The sequence below is a fragment of the Eumetopias jubatus genome, unplaced genomic scaffold (genome assembly GCF_037043125.1).
Source record: "Eumetopias jubatus isolate StellerSeaLion01/CBP00866 unplaced genomic scaffold, mEumJub1_p1.0 scaffold_12, whole genome shotgun sequence".
NCBI lineage: Eukaryota > Metazoa > Chordata > Mammalia > Carnivora > Otariidae > Eumetopias > Eumetopias jubatus.
Genome location: NW_028274818.1, coordinates 28,079,031 through 28,098,412, shown reverse-complemented (window position 1 = coordinate 28,098,412; position 19,382 = coordinate 28,079,031). Strand labels below are relative to the sequence as shown.

The following is a 19,382-nucleotide window of genomic DNA, read 5'->3' as shown; positions in this document are numbered from 1 at the left end:
ATCCCCGTCCATATACCTTTACACCGGGGGCGGGGGGCTTTTCTGTAGGACAGATTCCTGGACTTGGGGTGACTAGGTATGAATCTTTTAATCTGAAAAGATCCTGTTGAATCATATCTAAAAGATTATGTACATTTAAACTCCTGCTAATCATGTATTAGAATGCATGTTTCCCTGCTTCCTTTCCAACTTGGGTTGCTACTACTTTTTCTTTTAAGATTTTATTTATTTATTTGAGAGAAGAGAGAGACAGAGTACGAGCGAGAGGAGGGGCAGAGGGAGAAGGAGAAGCAGGCTCTCCGCTGAGCAAGGAGCCTGCCATCACAGGGCTCGATCCCAGGCCTGGGATCATGACCTCAGCTGAAGTCAGACGCTTCACCGACTGAGCCACCCAGCCGCCCCTACTGGCTACTACTTTTTAAAATTGCCTCCATTGTTTGCTGGTTGTACGTGTGACACATGTTCATTGTAAAAAAAAAAAAAATCAGGAAATGAAGAAACGTGTAAGCCATCCTGCCACCACCCAAAGATAAGAAGCAGTGATCTTTCTGATAGACGGCAGAGGCCGCAACTAGCCTGACGGAACCTTCCAGAATCCCTAGTGTGGGTGACAAGGTGGTAAAGATGGCTTCATTCTCCCCTCCATCCCTTCCCCAGCCACTGATGTCTCCAAAGGCTTGAGGTATTTTCCTCAGCCAGTGGGGACTGTTCTGAAGGAGTCAGTTCCAGGTATCCATATCCCTCACGGGTCTCCTCAAAATAGTTCTGCTGCCAGGAAGCCTTCAAGCCTGAGGATTTGTGGAGTAGGAATGGAATATGAACATTCCAAAAATGTGTTTCTAGGCACTGACAGCTGGATCTGACAAATTGGAAAACGCATCTCTCCGGCCAATCCCAGAGCCAAGTTTGTGTTTCTCAGGGGCCGTGACATGCCCTGTTAAGCCACCCTTCTAATGACGGCTCTGCTTTCCATTCCAGAGACCTGAATTATAATGAGCTGCAGGAGTTCCCCATCGCCATCCGGACACTGGGCAGACTGCAGGAACTGTAAGCATCTCTGCTGGTTTCCGGGGGTGTCCTCTCTTCTCCCAAGGGCAGGGGCTGACGCCGCCAGCCCTGGGCCTCCCTCACACCCTCATCTCCCGTGGTCTGTAAAAACTGGAGCTGGGTGCCCTCCCCGGCCCCCAGCGCGGGTCTGAGTAGTCACAGACCTCATTAGTTTGTCATGGAGTGTTTCCGAGTGGTGTGTCATCAGCAGAAATGGCCGTGGGCCCTTCCAGCCTGGAGAGACACATGGCACACGACACCTCCTGGTAGGCTGGGCCTGGCACTGCCCCTGCCTTGGTTGGGGTGCGTCCAGAGATGAATGAGGAGAGGAGCTGGGGGCTGGTTAACAGGGTCACTCCTCAGCACCTGATTCCAAGGAGGAGATGAGAAGCTGGATGTGGTTCCCCACAGACACCTCTTCTTTTTATTCTGTTTTAGCACCAACTGTGCCAAGCCCTCTGCTTGCTACTAAACATAATCAAGGATTCAGATAGACCTGGGCTATCCCCGAGGACCCTTTAGGTCTGTCAGGGGCCAGGACAGAGCAGCTTCGGGTCGGTATATAATTCCAGCCCTAATTGTACAGTAGTAGCTAAAATGACTGGGAATCCCGAGTGACGTGGCAAGAACATTGTGGACGAATACTTCTGAGATTAGTCTTACAGGATGGATGGGATTTAGGTGGCCATGATAGGGGAGTGGGGGGGTGGCGTTTCAGACAGAAGAACCAAGTAGGTAGAGATTGGAAGTTCAATGGGCAGAGAGATGACCACAAGAAAGACCAACCTTCCTGGAGGAGAGGCTCTTGGCAAGCAGTAGGAGATCTATTGTTAGTAAAGCAGCACCAGATTAAGGGAGCCTGACATTTCTGAGCAGAGCCCCACACTTTCAGGCAGCCTAGCATCTTTACTCAAACTACCGTCTGAGACCTGCTGGACCAACACCATGCCACCCCCCCCATCGCCCCCCCCATCAGAAGCTGGAAGGTATGAATTCCAGGTGTGTGTGGCAGATGAGGAGCAACCGGACCAACTTGGGGGAAGGGTCAGAAGTCCTCCACTGCCAATGAGTCCCCAATGAGTATAGGTGTGTCTGTCTGTCTGTCTCTGTATCTCTACATCTACTGAGAGAAAGCTGCTTGAGGACAAGTTTAAAGAAACTTCTAAATCTCTCAGAGCTTAGCTCAGCATTAGACATAAAGGAAGAGTCCAAAAACATAATGAGCAAATTCACAAAGGAATTTGAGAGAATGAGGAGAGCAGCCTAGGCGGGTGGCATGGGCTGGGGGTGTCTGGGGAGACCTGTGGGGCGAGCATGAAGGTGGGAATAATAAGGAGAGGGGAGGGAAGAGAGAGAGGGCATGGAGGCAGGGAAGGCATGAGGAGACACTAGAAATCTCCAGTGAAAAAAAGGGTGGCTGGGAGGGGCCTGCTCAACCTGGATCATGTGTTTCTCAGTCCAACTTTTATCTTAAAATGTTTGCCCCAACTAACCAAACTCATAATTCCTGGCTTCCAGAGTCCTGGACACTGAGCTGGTACCTCCCTCCTGCTGCCGCTGCCCTTCTAGATTCCTTAGTCTTCAGGCCTGGAATCCAAGCCAGCCTCCATTTGGGGAACATCTCTCATCCCTGCAACCCCCAGAAGCTCTGTTTTTCTTATACACCCTCAGCTTCCTCTTGGGGACCCTGTGGGGTTCCCTCCACAAATGACTGAGGAGAGGACGTGTCTCCTGGGATCTGAACTCAGCCTCCTGCTCCCAAGTTGCTCCCCGGCCCCCCGGCTCCCTGAGGCTCCACTTTTCCCTCCTTTTACAAGTGTCAGAGAAAAGGACGGGTGTGTTACGGAATGGACACGTCCCAGGCAGGAGGTGAACCCCAAGTCTCCAGGCTGACGTCTCTTTGGTCTTACGGCCTTTCTAGTCAGCTTTCCAGAAGCTTCATGGAATTCCATCTCTCCCTCTCCACACCTCTCTCCAAGTCCTCACTGACTCATGGTGTTGTCTTCCAGAGGGTTCCATAACAACAACATCAGGGCCATCCCAGAAAAGGCCTTCATGGGGAACCCTCTGCTGCAGACGATGTGAGTACTCACTTCTCCCGTCTCTTGGTGCAGAGCTGTGTTTGGGGGAGGGGGGCCGGGGCTGGGGAGGCCAGACTCTGGGAGGGGGTGCCTTCCCCTGTGTGCTCTTTCCCCGTCTCGGGGGTAAGAGGACGAAGCAGAGATCGGCCTAGGTCCCGGCTCAAAGGACCGAATAACTAAATTCAGTGTTTGGGTCTTTTTCTTCCAGACACTTTTATGATAACCCGATCCAGTTTGTGGGAAAGTCAGCATTCCAGTACCTGCCTAAACTGCACACACTGTAAGTTGGACCTCCCCCAGACCTCCCTGCTTCCCGCTACCTCTTGGCTCCCTTCTGCAGGTCTCACACCTGCAGGCACAGCCGCCACTACAAGGCCTGGTCTTCGGTGCTGCAGCCTCTGCTCAGGCCTATTCCCAGATCTGGCTGCACTGAACAGCCTCCCTTCAGCTCCCCATGGCTTCCTTCCAGATCCCAGATGAGTGAAAGAGCCCAGGAGTTTTATCTGGCCTCTTCAGGGTCCTGCTCCAGGGACCTGTTCCAAAAATACTTGCTGAAGGAACCAATGATGGGATAAGGGTGTGGTTCTCCAGTGACCTTGGAGCATGGGTCCCTCGGCCCTTTGCTGCACCACCTTTACGGCTTTGGGCCCGACGGCATTCCCTTGTTTCCTTTCTCCCATTCTTTCCATTCCCAGCCCAAGTCCCACTTCTTCAAAAATCTTCCACGGATTACACGCCACATATGGCATCCCAGGAACATAACTAACATCTTCGAGCACACACTTCGCCTTCATGTCCATTATCACTTTTCGTTGTCACTCTAACCGTGTGAGGTGGGTGGTGGTAGCACATTTTGTAGATGGATCCCAAGGCTCCCGGGCTCTGCTCTGCCGTGAGCTAGGACCCTGGACTCCAGATCCAAGAGGGTCCTTCCTGGAGCCTACACTGCCTCCCTGTGGTCTGGCAGGACCCATTTTTGCTGTGCCTGGTTGGGTCCCTGTCCTCACCGGTGGGGACGGCGGGGAGGGGAAAAGCCATCTGTCTAAAGCAATCTAAGAGAGAGCCGGTGGGAAGGTTGTGATAAAGCTTTAGCGGATGACAATTTGGGGGAGACCCTATCTCAGTCTCTAATAAGCAAACCCCTGCAGGCAAGAACTTTTTCAGAAGCTCCCACGTTGGAGCCTTTTAGACAGACGCCATTCCCATGTCCCTTGCCTGTATTTTTTTTCTTTGTTCATTTGTTGTGTTTTGCATGCTGGGGCCCAGATGCCAGGTTGTGTTCTCCCGTTGGCGACTCTTGGGGGCTGGGCCAACTTAAGGAAATGGCAGTTTGGACCCTGCTGAGCCAAGCTCCACCCCAACAGGGCCTGAGTAGCTGGGGTATTTTGAGGCTGGGGGGAAAGATGACATTTCCCCCAAAGGTAGGGTCTCTCCAGGGGAGATCAATGATGGTGGGGAGCCCAGATATCGAGATGCCCTGACCCCACCCTTCCAAGTTTGTCGCATCTGTTTCCAGATCCCTGAATGGTGCCACGGACATCCAGGAGTTCCCAGATCTCAAAGGGACCACCAGCCTGGAGATCCTGTGAGTGGATATACTCAGCCTCTACCTCTTCTGTGCCCCTGCTTTGCCCCCAGGAGGTGTTCTGTCTGCCTGTCCCCCGGAAGGCTGCCCAGCTCCTTTGCTTGCCCCTTATCTGGCCTGCTTCTGCTGCTGGCTCCAGCCTGGCCCAGAGGTCACCTGGCTCAGCCCCAGGGGCCCATGGCCATCTCCTGATATGGCACTGCTGCAGGAAAGGCCGGAGGTGGCAGATGGTTCGGGGGTGAGGAGGCTGGTCTTCTCCTGACCATGCTTGGATTTTTCAGGCATGACTTCAGAGTTCCTAACCCCAAGCCGTGAGCATGCTGAGGACCCGTGACAGGGGGAGAAAGGCTGTGGAAACACATCTCCTTTGCCTTTCTGAAGCATGATTCCAACAAGGATTTTCTCATATTTTCTATTACTATAGCCTGTAGAGTGGGGGAGGGGTGTGAGAGCCCAGTAGGCCCTCGGTACATTTAAGAGGATGAATGGGACAGTCAAGCAAACACCCAGAGAGAGTGGTAGGAAGCCAGCGGCCTGCTCGTTCACGGCGCGGCTGAGACAGGAACTCTCTCTCCTCTGTGCCTCTGTTGTCTTCCCTGAGATTTGCTGGCATCTGGAAAATTTTCCATGAGGGAACTAATAGTTCCTCAAGAATGACCTTGGCCTTGGGTCTTTCTTGGGACACCCTGTCCCTAGCCAAACCTGCCCCCACAGCCCTCTCTGTCCCAGCCCCGGGTCCTTCCCTTCTTTCCCACCCCTTTCCTCTTCCCCAGGGGCACAGGGAGCAGACTCCGCGCGTGGTTCCCATGGCCCCGCTGGGGTGGTTTTGTTTCGTCTTTCCTACCTACTCCCTGCCCACGGCTACCCCCATCTCTAAGGAGGGCAGACAGATTCTAGTTCCTGTCCGTGTTGCCGGGGACCACTATGAGACAATGGGTGGGGACACGATGGGTGGGTGTGGTGGGCTGTCTGCCAAGCAGAGAGTCCCCGGGCTGTGTCTCTCTCTGTCTGTTGCCCACCACCACCACCACCACCCCCCCGCCGCCTCCAGTCCCAGGGGAGCTCTGTGCTCAGATGCCAGGCCTGCTGCTTTCTCCCCCTGTGGCCCCACGCCTGCCCTGTGCCTCCTGCCACTTCTGTCAGCTCAGAACTCCCATGTCAGTACCAGGCCCGGAGCTGGAGACGGGGGGCCGGGGATGGCAGGGCCCTGGGCCCGGTGCCAGTTCTGTCTCTGCTCTCTCCGCAGGACCCTGACCCGCGCAGGCATCCAGCTGCTCCCACCGGGGCTGTGCCAACAGCTACCCAGGCTCCGAGTCCTGTGAGTGGCTCACGAGCATTCTCCGGTCTTGGCATTGTGCCCTTGCTCCCATGGGCTGGCAGGGGCCCTCCTGCTTCTGTCCCCCTGGGTTACCACTCTTTCTGGAGAGTGGGACAAGTTGGGCTTCTGCTGAGAAACTGCCCGGGAGGGACTGGGCTGTCCTCTCTTGTTCCGGGCAAAAGGACAATGGCCTTTGGAGTCGGACGAGGGTTTGAGGCCCAGCTTTGCCACTTACTAGCTGTATGAATTTGGACTCACTGTCTAAGGTCTCAGGGCTTCGATGCCTCATCAGCAAAATGTGGATAAATGTGTGAGGGTTGAAAAAAAATGTATGTCCTGCACATAGCACGTAGTGCTAGCGCATGATAGGCGCTCAGTCAGTGGCATTACTTATCTAGTAAGAAGAACATTAATCTCTTCTGGAACCATGGAGGTATTTAAGTGGCCTGTGAAGTCAAGGGGAGTTTTCTTCTCCCTCCTGAATCCAACCGGAATCTGAGGCTCCTCCGCAGGGACCCAAGCCCACAGCTGAGGATGGGAAGACTGACCCAGGAGACATTGCACATGCAGCAGCACTAGACTGGGTGTCTGGAGACATGGGTGCCAGACCCAGCCTTGCCACTGACTGGCAGTGTGTCCTTGGCAGGTTCTGTCCCCTCTCTGTGCCTCAGTGTCCTCATCTGTTAATGAAGGGGTTGGGTCAGATGAGCCCCACAGGCTCCAGCTTACCCTCCCTGGGACTCTGTGTGTGGGGACTACAGGTGATGTTTACTTGGATTGGCATTGACCAGCTTGCCCAGTAAGGCCTGACATGGTCCCTGCTGACCGTCTCAGAGTCTCTGCACCCTCTGCTCCTTTGCTCATCTCCGTGCCCCTCTCACTTCCTGTCCCCCTCCCCCAAGGACCCTCCAGGGTCCCCCAGGCCCTCATGTGGTTGAGGGCAGCCCTGCTGGAAAAATGCCACATCAGCCCCATCCAGGCCCTGTGGTGAGGAGCAGGACTCAGCAGGGGGAAGGGAAGAGAAGTCTCATTGCCATGAGGTGTGTCAACAGCCACATCCCTGCAGGGTCCTCCCAGCCCTTGGCTGCTTGACAGGAAGGCACGTCCTGCCAGAGCTGCTTCTCCTGGCCCCCAGCTTCATCCTCACCTGGTCTCAGGTCTTCACCTGCCTCACCTGGCCCTTTCTTCCCATGCCAGGAGAAGTGGGGGGCTCTCCTATCTTCCTCCTAGTGCGCGGAGGGTGTAGAACTGAGCCAGGGTCTGAGCCTATTGTCTCATCCAGTCTCTCTTCCCCAGGGAATTGTCCCATAATCAAATCGAGGAGCTGCCTAGCCTGCACAGGTGTCAGAAGCTGGAGGAAATGTGAGTTGCGGGGGGGCAGGGGCAAGGTGAAGTCATGCAAGACAGACTTGGGGCACGTCTGGGGGGAGGGGGTCAGCGTGTACACTCGGACATTTCTCCCTTCTCTGAGCTTGTTATATCTGGGGGTTAGGGCTGGGGGCTCAGCAGAGGCCTAGACGAGGCCTCCAGGGACCACAGATGATGGGCCCACACAAACAGTCCCAAGGTGGCTCACTGAGGGTCAGTCACAACGATGAAAGTCAGTAGTGATTTGGGCCAGTAGGGGGCCAGGGTCAGGCACATCAGGGCTGGGAGGCAGGACACAAGTGTGTCTTTGTGCACGCGCACACTCATACACAGGAGCAGAAACCCAGGATTCACGTTTGACAAGGAAAAAAAAAATCACTTAAAAAATGCTCTAAGCTCTTTTCACCCAGCTTCTGTTTTTTCAAACTTGCTGGGTCTCCTGAGCCTCCCATGTCTGTCCCCTGACCCTAGGCAGGGCAACGCCTTTTGGGGCCCAGGCAGGATAGGGGTGTGAGGGTCTGTCCTGTTTGTCTAGATGCCAAAGGAAAGAGGGTCTTCAGCATTGCTGAGGTACAGGCTCCATCTCCCATTCAGAGAAGCAGTCCACTGAGCTCTGCTCCCCAGCTTGGGCCAGCCACTGGGTCATCCAAGGGCGGGGCAGTGTTCTGCTGCCGGACTAAGGTCTGGAGGACCCAGGGGCGAGGTTGGCTGGGCCGGGAGCCAGCCCCGGTGGGAACCCTGGAAACTGACTCTCTTTTGGGCCACAGGGATGGTTTTGTGGCTTTGTCTCCTGACCCACTTACCCAAGGCAACCGGATCCCCTTGTGCTCCCTTTAATTCTGGTGACTTCCGCGGGCTGGGCCCTTTCTTCCCATGCCAGGAGAAGTGGGGGGCTCTCCTTTCTTCCTCTTAGTGCACGGGGGGGGGGGCATGGAACTGAGCCAGGGTCTGAGCCTATTGGCTCATCCAGTCTCTCTTGCTGCCCTAGCGGCCTCCAACACAACCGCATCTGGGAAATTGGAGCTGACACCTTCAGCCAGCTGAGCTCCCTGCGAGCCCTGTAAGTATCCTGCAGCATCCAGGGGTGGGCCCTATAGGGGCCCACTGTGCCCCTTTCCCAGGCATGCTCTATACCCATAGCACACATGGCAGTGGCATGCACAAAGTGTCCCTGCTCTATATCCCTGCCCCCACCGCACGTGCATGTGTGCGCGCGCACACACACCCACACAAACACACCCACGAGAGGTGCCTCCCCCCCCAGATGGCTTCTGAAGCCGCTTCTCCAGCTGGTACCCAGGAGTTGATGAGGCTCGGAAACCAATCTGCCAAATCCCTTTTTCTGTCGCCACAGCCAGGTTGGGAGCCAGGCAGCAGGTGCCTTCCCCAAAAGGCTGAGGGTTCTGCTACTGGGGGCGGCTCAGATGGGGAGTGAGGGAAGGAGAACTCAGGATGGGAACAATGAGTCCTCCACATGTTGCTGGTCCCACCTGTAATACCCTCTCTGTCCACAGGGACCTGAGCTGGAACGCCATCCGGTCCATCCACCCTGAGGCCTTCGTGACCCTACGCTCCCTAGTCAAGCTGTAAGTGCTCGCTGCACTCTCCTCCCACTTGATGGAGACCAGTCAGGACCGTGGGCTGGCCAAGTTGGGGCAGGAGGGCCCACCCCAGAGTAGGGACATGCATGAATGTCTGACCACACATCCCGGGGAGGTGGCCTCCAGCCTAATCAATCATTCTGACAGTCCGTTTGACAGACTGGGGGGCCTGATAAACAGAGAGCCTGCCTCCTGCAAGCTCTGGAATATCATCTGCTAATGTTCGGCAGCATTTTGACGGCCTTGGCCCTCCCAGTGCCCCCCTGTCTTGGGCCCTTCCCCCAGCCTCTACATGTACCAACAAAGAGGATGTTCGAGCCCGAAACTCCTTCACGACCTGGGACAGTGGCCACAGATGTGGGAACCCAGGGTCTCAGCTCAGCAGTCCGCTGCATGAGTAGTAACTCTAGAGGGCTGCCATTCTGCAGGGTGGCAGAGGATCACAGGTCCCCTAAATTACATAGGATGCCAACAGGGAGCATATAGTACTGGCTGCATGGTCACTAGGTCACAGCTGGAAGGGACCTCTGATGGGGCTGCCACGTACTGTGGTGCAGGTTGTGTACTGCATGCACAAGGGCTCTCACCCAAGGGTGAGCTGACTGCCTGCTTGCATGTCCCAAAGGTGTGTCCACCCCGACAGGACCCTTTTCTGATTAATGCCTAGACTCCCTTATGGGCTAGCTCCAGCCCTGGCCTCAGAGATCATCCAGCCCAATCCCTCACTTCACATGGGAGGCCTCCAGGCCCAGGGGGGAGAAGCTTGCTCAAAGCAAGGCCAGAATGCAAGCCTCCCAGGCGGTTCACAGTGCCCCTCCCGTCTGCCACTCTCTGGGCTCTGGGCCGGAGCCTTGCAAAAAAGCCTCGCACTTCGGTCTTCCCTCTCCTGTTTGCTCTACTCTTGCCAGATAGGTAGGGTGGATATTTTTATCCCTTTGAAAGATGAGGACATTGAAACTCAGGCAGATTTGTGACTCCCCTTGGTTATGCAGGGAGTCGGTGACAGCGCCAGGTTTCCTGCCTTCTAGTCCAGGCTGTTTCCACGACGCACAGTCTGTGGTCCTGGTGTTTGGTTTGGAGCCCTGGTTCCCTGTAATGTGTCTCCAGTAGAGGACCATGCATGTCCTCATCTCTGGCTACAAAGCCATCCCTGCAAAACAGAATGGATGACCAAACCCCTGCATGTAGCTAGAGGCCAGCTCTGTCCGATCCCCGACTCTGGCCTCCCGTGTTGTCAGAAAAGCAGGGGAATAGGGACAAGCAGGTACAGGCAGATGCCCTAGTGGGTGGATAGGGGCCCTTGCACGGGACTGGGACCTGGGCATAGGAGCTGTGGTTAAGGGACTCTGTGACCTACAAATGGGGATGGCTTGGCATTACCTTAGAGCAGTCCCTGGTATATGGTATTTGATGAATGAATAAATGAATGCGTGAGTGAGTTATGCGTGGTGCCTCTAGCAACCCTTGACCATCCTCCTCCCCCAGCATTCAGTGCTCTCGTCTCTCTATGCTGATCTTCTGTCCTCTGCTCCTCTCCTCTTGCTTCCATCCCAGGCACCCTGGTCACACCCTCAGCACAGCCCTGCCCCTCAGCAACCCCACTGACTGCCAATAACCCTGACCATCCACTGTCCTAGGGACCTCACAGACAACCAGCTGACCACACTGCCCCTGGCTGGACTTGGGGGCCTGATGCATCTGAAGCTCAAAGGGAACCTGGCTCTATCCCAGGCCTTCTCCAAGGACAGTTTCCCAAAACTGAGGTGAGCGCCTGGCTTTCCCCCACTCCTAGGTTGGTTTGCCCCAGAGTCGCTGGGGAGGCTGTGGAGGGACAGAGAGAAAGCCATAGGGCTTCACCTCGAGAAAAACCTGATGGCCCAGAGGCATAGGGTTTGGCCACTACTGTGTGGGAAGGGCTCACGCTTCCCCTTCCTCATCTCATTCATAGCATTTCTTTCTGTCCCAACCATCAGCCCCAGGGGACATTGAGCCCTCCTGTGAGGACAGGAGTAAGGTGATGTGCAGTCCCCCTGGACCTCCTTGCTCCTTGTCCCCTTCAGTGCACGCAGACTGCCTGTCCTCATTTGGGCAGCGTCTGGGCCCCTGTGGTCAGGAGTGGGAAACAAGCAGCCCGGCCGGTCCCTGGTGCTAATGACATCCAGGCCTTCTGCCTGCAGCGGGACCACAGCCTGTGTGGCCCAAGCCGCCTCCTCTGCCAGCTAACGAGATGCCTGGAGGCATCCGCCCTCGCCCTCAGAGGGCACCAAATTCAGCTCTGCTGTTGCCCAGGGGTGGGGCCAGGGGCCAGGGCGTGGGTCTTCCTGAGGGCAAGGGTAAAGCAAGAGTCACTAGGAGAATCCCCGTCTCCTGGAATCTGAAGGAAGAGTTGCTGGCTGGGAGGGGAGCAGAGCACCAGAGTGCTGTGTGATCTTGGGTGAGCTGCTCCCCACTCTGAGCCTACTGAGGGGACTCCATAAACGGCGGAAAGTTTATCTTACCATCTCATTCTCAAGATGAGTGAGGAAAAGATTGGAAGATGCCAGAGCCCTTCAGAGGCAGAAGCCAGACTGTAAGATCCGTACAAAGAAAGCCCAGGGGACTGCCTGCACCATAATCGGGTTTGAAAGGCCAGTGTTGAGTGCCGGGTCCGTGGGTTGGCATCCTAACCATTCCTAAGGCAGCTCATTTTGCCCCTGTGCCCCCTTGGCTCCCAGGATCCTGGAGGTGCCCTATGCCTACCAGTGCTGTGCCTATGGCGTCTGTGCTGGCTTCTTCAAGGCTTCTGGGCAGTGGGAGGCTGAGGACTTTCACCTTGAGGAGGAGGAAGCTCCGAAGAGGCCCCCCGGCCTTCTGGCCGGACAAGCTGAGAACCACTGTGAGTGATGGGGGCCCTGGGCCAGGGGCGGGGCTGGCTCAGAGAGGAAGTTAGGGAGGAGGCCTGGGGGACCCTGAGAGGGGCTCTGGCAGGGGCTGCGGAGGGAAACCGCAAGGGTGACGTGGGAGGTGACCTCTGCACCTTGCCTCTCCAAGGATGTAGCCCGGAAGTACTTGCGGAGCAGGTGAGGATGACAAGGGCAGTAGTAATGTTTCCGTATTTGCCAAGCCCTTGGCGGTTCACAAGGGGCTCCCTGAGCTGCGTCTTACGGAGCACCCCTGCCCTCGTGGCTCACACGTTCCTTCTCCACAGCTGCCTCCTGGCTACATGGGCCCTTCAACTTCAGGGCATTCTCAGAGTAGACATCCACTTTCTAATCAACCTGAGCCAAGCAGGATTGAATTAAATCAATTAAATTAAACCTGCTTAAAAAAAAAAAGTCCCCTCACTAGACATCCTAGAGCCAAATGGAACAGCGTGGGGACTATCACAGGCCACTGGGTGCAAGAGGACCTTGTTGAGAAGGGCCACAGGGGTCTTGACCACATGGGTCTGTTTCGGGAACAGTTAGGGTAAAGGGAAGGAAGGGTGGAGGTAGGCAGCTGAGGGGGCTTAAGGATCCTCTGTCAAGTGGTGTCTTAGATAAAGGGGCAGAGAGGAGGGCTTCCATCCCCCTCACCTTCACCCCATGGGACAGAACACGGGTAGAAGTAGGAAGAAGCCAAAAAGGGCCCCTGATAGTTGGATTTCTTTTTCAGTCTCTACCCCCCTCTCCACACTATGTCCATGGAGAAGCTAAACAGAAAAATCAAAACGAAACATGTAAGAAAAACGTCTTATGTTGGTGTAGACAGACCTGGGTTCTAAACCCAATGACACGGTTTACCAGTTGAGTTGCCTGGGACAAGCTATTTAACCTTGCTCAGCCTTGTTTTTTTGCTCTGTACCATGAGAACGATACTACACACCCACAGGCTGTAGAGACGGCACTCACTGGTACCAGTAACTCTCTTACGGGGAGCCTCCCCGTGTGCGTGCGGGGGGAAGGTGCGTTGTCTAGTCCGGGACACAGCTTGCGGAGGCCAGTGTTGTGCAAGCAGTTAGGGGGTCTCTGGGGTCTCTCTCCCAGACCCCTCCCCGGGGAGGGTGTGAGGACCCCATGAGGAGCCCAGTGGCCAGGCTGGCTTTAGGCCGGCAGACAGCTGTCCCCAGGGGACATTCCCGGATGTCTGTCTGCGGTCCACTCCCTCAGGGGGCTGGAAGGAGGAATGGAAACTTTCCTTCCTCAAGGTGAAACTTTCCACCAGGCTTAGGTCTTGGAGAGCCACAGGGCGTCAGAATTGTGGGCTGCCTGCCGCCGGTAACGGGAGCTAGGGCAGGGCCCCCCACTTCCTGTGGGAGCTAATAAGCCTTGAGGAAGAAAGCCAGGAACTTCGGCTGCAGCCAGATTTGATTTCCTCCTTGTTTGAAGAGTGGTTACTTAACACCTTGGCTGTGACTTTCCCAGCCTCGGACAGAGTCCGCGGGCTTCACCCCTTGCGTTTCATTCATGCATTCTGATTTCAAAGAATTGCTGAGCTCCATTCTGGAGAGCCCGGTGGGCAGGGAATGAAAGGTAGAGAGGAGAGGAAATGCCAGGACTCTGTGGGCACACCTCAGCCGCCTGCCCGCCCTGATGGTGTCTGGGCCAAGGGCAGCTCCACAGTGAGCCTTCCTGCCTCCTGGGAAAATGCCCAACTAAAGGTGTTTACCCTTTAAGTGGGGAGGAAGGAAACAAACCACATGAGTCAAAGATGGGGACAAGCATGACACAGAGTCACCTCTCTGTTACCTGTGCGGTGGAGGACAAGCCCACAGGGCACTGTCTCTGAAGCCTGGGTAACGTACAGGCGTCCTTCTGAAGAGAAGCAAGTCCCTTGTATCACTTAGGGCCTCAGACACCTTACCCAGTCTCACTAGAGAGACTGAAGTCTTATTCTTAAAAAAAAAAGTCTTTCAATGATGAATTATTGCCGCAAACAAGAGTTTTGTCTTTATAAATGATAAGATGTTTTAAGATGATCATGTCAAAGTTCTTATAGAATTTATGGACCCCCAAGGTATCCCTAACATCCCTGGAGTTCACAGGCTCGAGTTTAGGAAACGCTGCAATAGTGACTAAGATGAGAAAAAAAATCCTACTTGATTCAAACAAGTTACAGAGTTTCTTTAAAAATGGATTTATCTTTCTAATCCTATTTTCTCAGGCTAAGGAACTGCAGGGTCTAGACTTAGAATAGGGAAGGATCAGTAAAGATCTAGTCCATCCTCTCACTCAGCACAGAAGTGCCCTTTCTCACATCTGGGACTTTCTGCTCCAGCACCTCTGGGGACAAATTATGCCCAGCTCGTGCATCTGTAAAGCTGCCCCCCATCCCCTCCAGCCCCCCCCCAAATCAGGAGAGCATAAAGGTTAAATACCTGGGCTCTGTAGTCAGACAAACTGGGGTTGGGCTTCTGCCCTGTAGCGCACCGGCTGGGAGACCTGGGGCAAGCCGCTTCGCTTCCATGAGCCTCAGTGTCCTCATCTGTCAAATGGTGTCAAAGGACACCTGTCTCATGTGGCCGCCAGGAAGGTTAATGAGACCATGAAGATGACTTGCTGGGCGGAGGCTGGCACAGAGTAGGGGCTCAGAGACTCTTAGCCCTTACTGTTAAATAAATCTGTTAGTTGACACAGCGAATTCTGACGTGAGTGCTTGATTCTCTTCCGTCTCCATAAGCTCCCTGAGAGCAGGACCATGTCTTTGTCATCCCCGAGGTCCTCTGCACTTGCCCGAAGCCCAGCAAATGGCAGGCACTGCATGCAGCGCCCGGGGACCTCAGGCCCACCTCTCTATCTGTCAGCTCTAAGTGTGGGAGCTGATTTGTGTTAGTAACAATGAAAACTTCTCCATTTGAATTGTTAATCTGCCTCCTTCTATGATCCATCCTGACTCTACCTTCTGCAACAACACAGCATATAGGAGCACAATTCCTTTATGCCTGAAGCAGAAAAGGGCCCTTGATATAGGGGGCCTCAGCTCCTTGAGGATGGCCATGGTTTTCCCACTTACTTATGCCTTGCCTAAGTTAATCCCCCAGTGGCTTTGACCATTTCTCAAGTGTATGGCTTTTACTCACCCACTATCCCTGGTTCAACTACTCTGTCTTAAGAAGATGCCCTTCCTGGGGTGCCTGGGTGGCTTAGTTGATTAGGCATCCGACTCTTGATTTCAGCTCAGGTATGATCTCAGGGTCATGGATTTGAGCCCCGTTTCAGGCGCTGTGCGGGGCATGGAGCCTACTTAAGATTCTCTTTCTCTCTCTCTCTCTCCCTCTCCCTCTGCCCCTCAACCCCGTTTGGGCTCTCTCTTTCTCTAAAAATACAAAAAAATAAATAAATAAAAAGAAGATGTTCTTCCTAGCACGTGGTGTTCACAACTGGCCAGGGAATTACAGTGGGGGACTGGCCAATGTGGAGAACTATTTGTTTACCAGCTCTCATTATTAAGGCAGCTTCCACCCTAACTCTAAGCAGCATGCACGGTAACTAGGCTGCCTGGAGGGGACACAGCATGCTGAGTTATAGGACGAGATGAGAGAGTTTCAGATGAAAGTTTGCTGTAAAGAACAGACAATGCAAATAATCCACATGTGGATAATAGGAACTGACTGAATGTTTACACCCAAGAGTAGAACAGATGTGCACAGCTGCTGGGATGACCTGTGCCAAGCAGACTGAGTTGGGGATGACTGCTTAAAGAGGTGGGCATTTGGAGAAAGGTGGAACTTGACTGTCACCAAGACCTGGGCCCCAAGCCACTTTCTGTTCTCACCTTTCAGATGACCTGGATCTGGACGAGCTCCAGCTGGAGATGGAGGACACAAAGCCACACCCCAGTGTCCAGTGTAGCCCCATTCCAGGTGAGATGGGTGCCTTGGCATGGGGGTGGGGGCAGGACTGGGGAAGGAGCACCCAAATATTTAGATGAGATGCCAGTTCAGCCTGGCATGTTTATAACCACTTCAGGCACCTTCTTTGCCTAAGAGCCAACATTCTGGGCGGAAGACAGCCTCTCTGGTGATTCCTAGGGAAGGAGCTGGAGTTCTTCCCTTGTGTGGCTGTTTGGAACAGCAGTGGGGGAAGGGTGACAGCGGGGAGAGAGGAGTCAAAGCAACCTTCACAAATCAGCCCAGTGAGAAGTTAAACACCCAGGAGAAAGTGTCTCTCATTGAAGAGAGAAGCAGGAAAGAATGTCTTGACCCCATTGTTAGGGTGGAGTGTGGCACTGCTTCTGAGCACTCTCGGTCTAAGACTCGCAGAATCCTAGAGCCAGATGGGCCTCTGAGAGGTCACCTTCTCCATCACTCTCTGCTCTCTTTCTTTAAACTCTCCAGGGTGGAAAAACTTCATAGTTTTTCCCCTGGATGACTCCTTACAGGACTATCCAACCCTTACATCTGAGAAAGTCTCCTATAGAGTCTCACCTGAATCTTGCTGTAAAGAAAGAAAGAGAATTCCCTTTCCCTTTGATGCAGTACAGCCTAACCTGTTTAGAGTGAAGAAGCCCCTTTCCCTGTGTATAAAGTGCTAGCAGGTCACCCCCAGAGGGCTGTAGTACATTGCTTAAGCCAGGACAGGATCTGGTCGGAATGAACAGAAAACAGTGAACAATGTGCTTCTCTATTTCGTCTCCCCTCCATTTTCCAGTTTTACATCTCTCTTTGATTCGCACCCCTTGGTCTTCTCTCATTGCTCTCGCTGAGCCAAAATAGTGCTTGCCAACTGCCAACACCTGCTCGCAGCACTCAGTGGGTGGAGCACGCCCTCTAGTGCCAGCCCAGAGCAAGAACACCAACGCAGTCTGGAGGAAACAGGTGGTGTTTTCTTCCTGACTTGGAAACCCCCATGCTTCAAGCTGCCACAGAAATTTCACCTCTGAAAACCAATAATCAGCAGTGATGAGGTTAAAGAGGAGGCTCCAAAAGGCAAAGTCCAGCTTTAACTTGCTTTAAAAGTAGATCGTGCGTGCAGATGGCCAAATAAATTATCCATATGGGTAAATATTTACTATGCAGCCACGGAAAACATGTTTGGAGGAAGATAAAGATTCGGGAAAGTGTGCATAGTAAAATTTTTACTTAAAAAAGGGAATTAAAAACTATATACGGAAAATCCCAATTTAGTTTAAAAAAGTATATGTATGTATGTATTTTTTTAAAAAATGGAAGGAAACATACCAAAACGATGAGTTCTTTTGGAGAGGTGGGATGATAAGCAGTTTTAATTTTTCCGTGTTATATTTTCCAAACTTTCTACAATGACCATCTATTATATGGTAGTCGGAAAAAAATATGTTTAAAAAATAGTTCCCACAAAAGCCTCTCAAATTCCCAAGCTACTAGAAATGCATTGCAGAACAGGAGTCTGAAGCCAAAAGAAATGAAGACATAACATATCCAAAGTTACAGGGTGATTTAAGGACAGAACCTGAGGGGAGAGATGGAAAACACCACGATCTCAGCCATTTGTGCAAAACCAGGTTGGAAAAACCCAGAGTCATCCGTATTTTCATTTACTTATTATGCTTTTCTTCCCAAATACTGATTGATTCTGTGAATACTGACTGTGGTCTGTCTCCCCGTCACAGAGCAAGGGAGAGCCAGCCAGGTACAAACACCTGGCCAGCACTCAATGCATGGCCAGGTCCTTAGTGGATCCCTGGGCACTGACCCGGAGAAGCAGAGCCCTGGGACGCAGACTGGTCCCTCTCCGGGCAGCCCCTCACACCTCTGTGTCCCTGGCCCGGCCGCATCCCAGTTCGGGTGCCCCCTCCACTCGTTTATGCCACCTCGCGCCTTCCTGTCCCCTAAATCCTGCTGCTCTGGAAAGACTGCTTGGCTGAACGTTTCCTCAATGCCTGGGTTTGTGCTGTATGAATCTGTACTTTGTGTACAAGTTGGTTTACTATGTGTTTATATTTCTACACGTATTGGGTGAGTGTTCACTCCATTTGCAGCTCCTTGGAGGAAGAGCTGTGTGTGTCCCCACTGTGCCCCCCCCCCCCCACCGCAACCCCACCTGACAGTTCTCAGAGACCAGGTCTGCCTCTGTCAGCCTGGGAGTTCTCTGAGGACAGAGGCTGCGTCAGCCTCGCTGGCCTCATCCCCAGGACCCTCGACCCAGCAGCCTCTGACCCAGGGGTAATGTCTGATCCTCTCTCCCCCAGGCCCCTTCAAGCCCTGCGAGCACCTCTTCGAGAGCTGGGGCATCCGCCTGGCTGTGTGGGCCGTCGCGCTGCTCTCCGTGCTCTGTAACGGGCTGGTGCTGCTGAGCGTCTTTGCTGGCGGGCCCGGCCCCCTGCCCCCGGTCAAGTTTGTCGTAGGGGCACTTGCGGGCGCCAACGCCTTGACGGGCATTTCCTGTGGCCTCCTAGCCTCCGTCGACGCCCTGACCTTTGGCCAGTTCTCCCAGTACGGAGCCCGCTGGGAGATGGGGCTGGGCTGCCAGGCCACAGGCTTCCTGGCCGTCCTGGGGTCCGAGGCCTCCGTGCTGCTGCTCACCCTGGCCGCCGTGCAGTGCAGCATCTCTGTCTCCTGCGTCCGGGCCTACGGGAAGGCCCCCTCCCTGAGCAGCGTGCGAGCCGGGGCCCTGGGCTGCCTGCTGCTGGCCGGGCTGGCCGCTGCCCTGCCACTTGCCTCGGTGGGAGAATACGGGGCGTCCCCGCTCTGCCTGCCCTATGCCCCCCCCGAGGGCCGGCCAGCTGCCCTGGGCTTCGCCGTGGCCCTGGTCATGATGAACTCCTTCTGCTTCCTGGTAGTGGCCGGTGCCTACATCAAACTCTACTGCGACTTGCCGAGGGGCGACTTCGAGGCCGTGTGGGACTGCGCCATGGTGAGGCATGTGGCCTGGCTCATCTTTGCAGACGGGCTCCTCTACTGCCCTGTGGCCTTCCTCAGCTTCACCTCCATGCTGGGCCTCTTCCCTGTCACCCCGGAGGCCGTCAAGTCTGTGCTACTTGTGGTACTACCCCTGCCTGCCTGCCTCAACCCTCTGCTCTACCTGCTCTTCAACCCCCACTTCCGGGATGACCTGCGGCGGCTCTGGCCCTGCACAGGGACCGCAGGGCCCCTAGCCTATGCTGCTGCCAGTGAGCTGGACAAGAGCTCCTGCGATTCCACCCAGGCCCTGGTGGCCTTCTCTGATGTAGATCTCATTCTGGAAGCTTCTGAGGCTGGGCGGCCCCCTGGGCTGGAGACCTATGGCTTCCCCTCAGTGACCCTCATTTCCTGTCCGCAGCCAGGGGGCCCCAGGTTAGAGGGCAGCCATTTTGTAGAGCCAGAGGGAACCCACTTTGGGAACCCACCACCCTCCATGGATGGAGAACTGCTGCTCAGGGCAGAGGGAGCCATGTCAGCAGGCGGGGGCCTGCCAGTGGGCAGGGCCTTCCAGCCCTCTGGCTCCGCCTTTGCCTCACACTTATAA

At 54.5% G+C, this 19,382-nt stretch overlaps 1 protein-coding gene across 1 annotated transcript in view; it reads left to right on the top strand.

The window, feature by feature from the left end:
• The window catches only part of LGR6 (leucine rich repeat containing G protein-coupled receptor 6), a 115,995-nt gene extending 96,613 nt beyond the window's left edge, over nucleotides 1–19,382 (top strand). Inside the window, exons 7-18 of the mRNA XM_028120320.2 lie at nucleotides 979–1,047; nucleotides 3,057–3,128; nucleotides 3,337–3,408; nucleotides 4,645–4,713; nucleotides 5,960–6,031; nucleotides 7,328–7,393; nucleotides 8,388–8,459; nucleotides 8,914–8,985; nucleotides 10,638–10,763; nucleotides 11,715–11,875; nucleotides 15,740–15,820; nucleotides 18,127–19,382. Of these exons, the coding sequence (XP_027976121.2) occupies nucleotides 979–1,047; nucleotides 3,057–3,128; nucleotides 3,337–3,408; nucleotides 4,645–4,713; nucleotides 5,960–6,031; nucleotides 7,328–7,393; nucleotides 8,388–8,459; nucleotides 8,914–8,985; nucleotides 10,638–10,763; nucleotides 11,715–11,875; nucleotides 15,740–15,820; nucleotides 18,127–19,382 (2,188 nt within the window). The remainder of the gene's footprint in view (nucleotides 1–978; nucleotides 1,048–3,056; nucleotides 3,129–3,336; nucleotides 3,409–4,644; nucleotides 4,714–5,959; nucleotides 6,032–7,327; nucleotides 7,394–8,387; nucleotides 8,460–8,913; nucleotides 8,986–10,637; nucleotides 10,764–11,714; nucleotides 11,876–15,739; nucleotides 15,821–18,126) is intronic.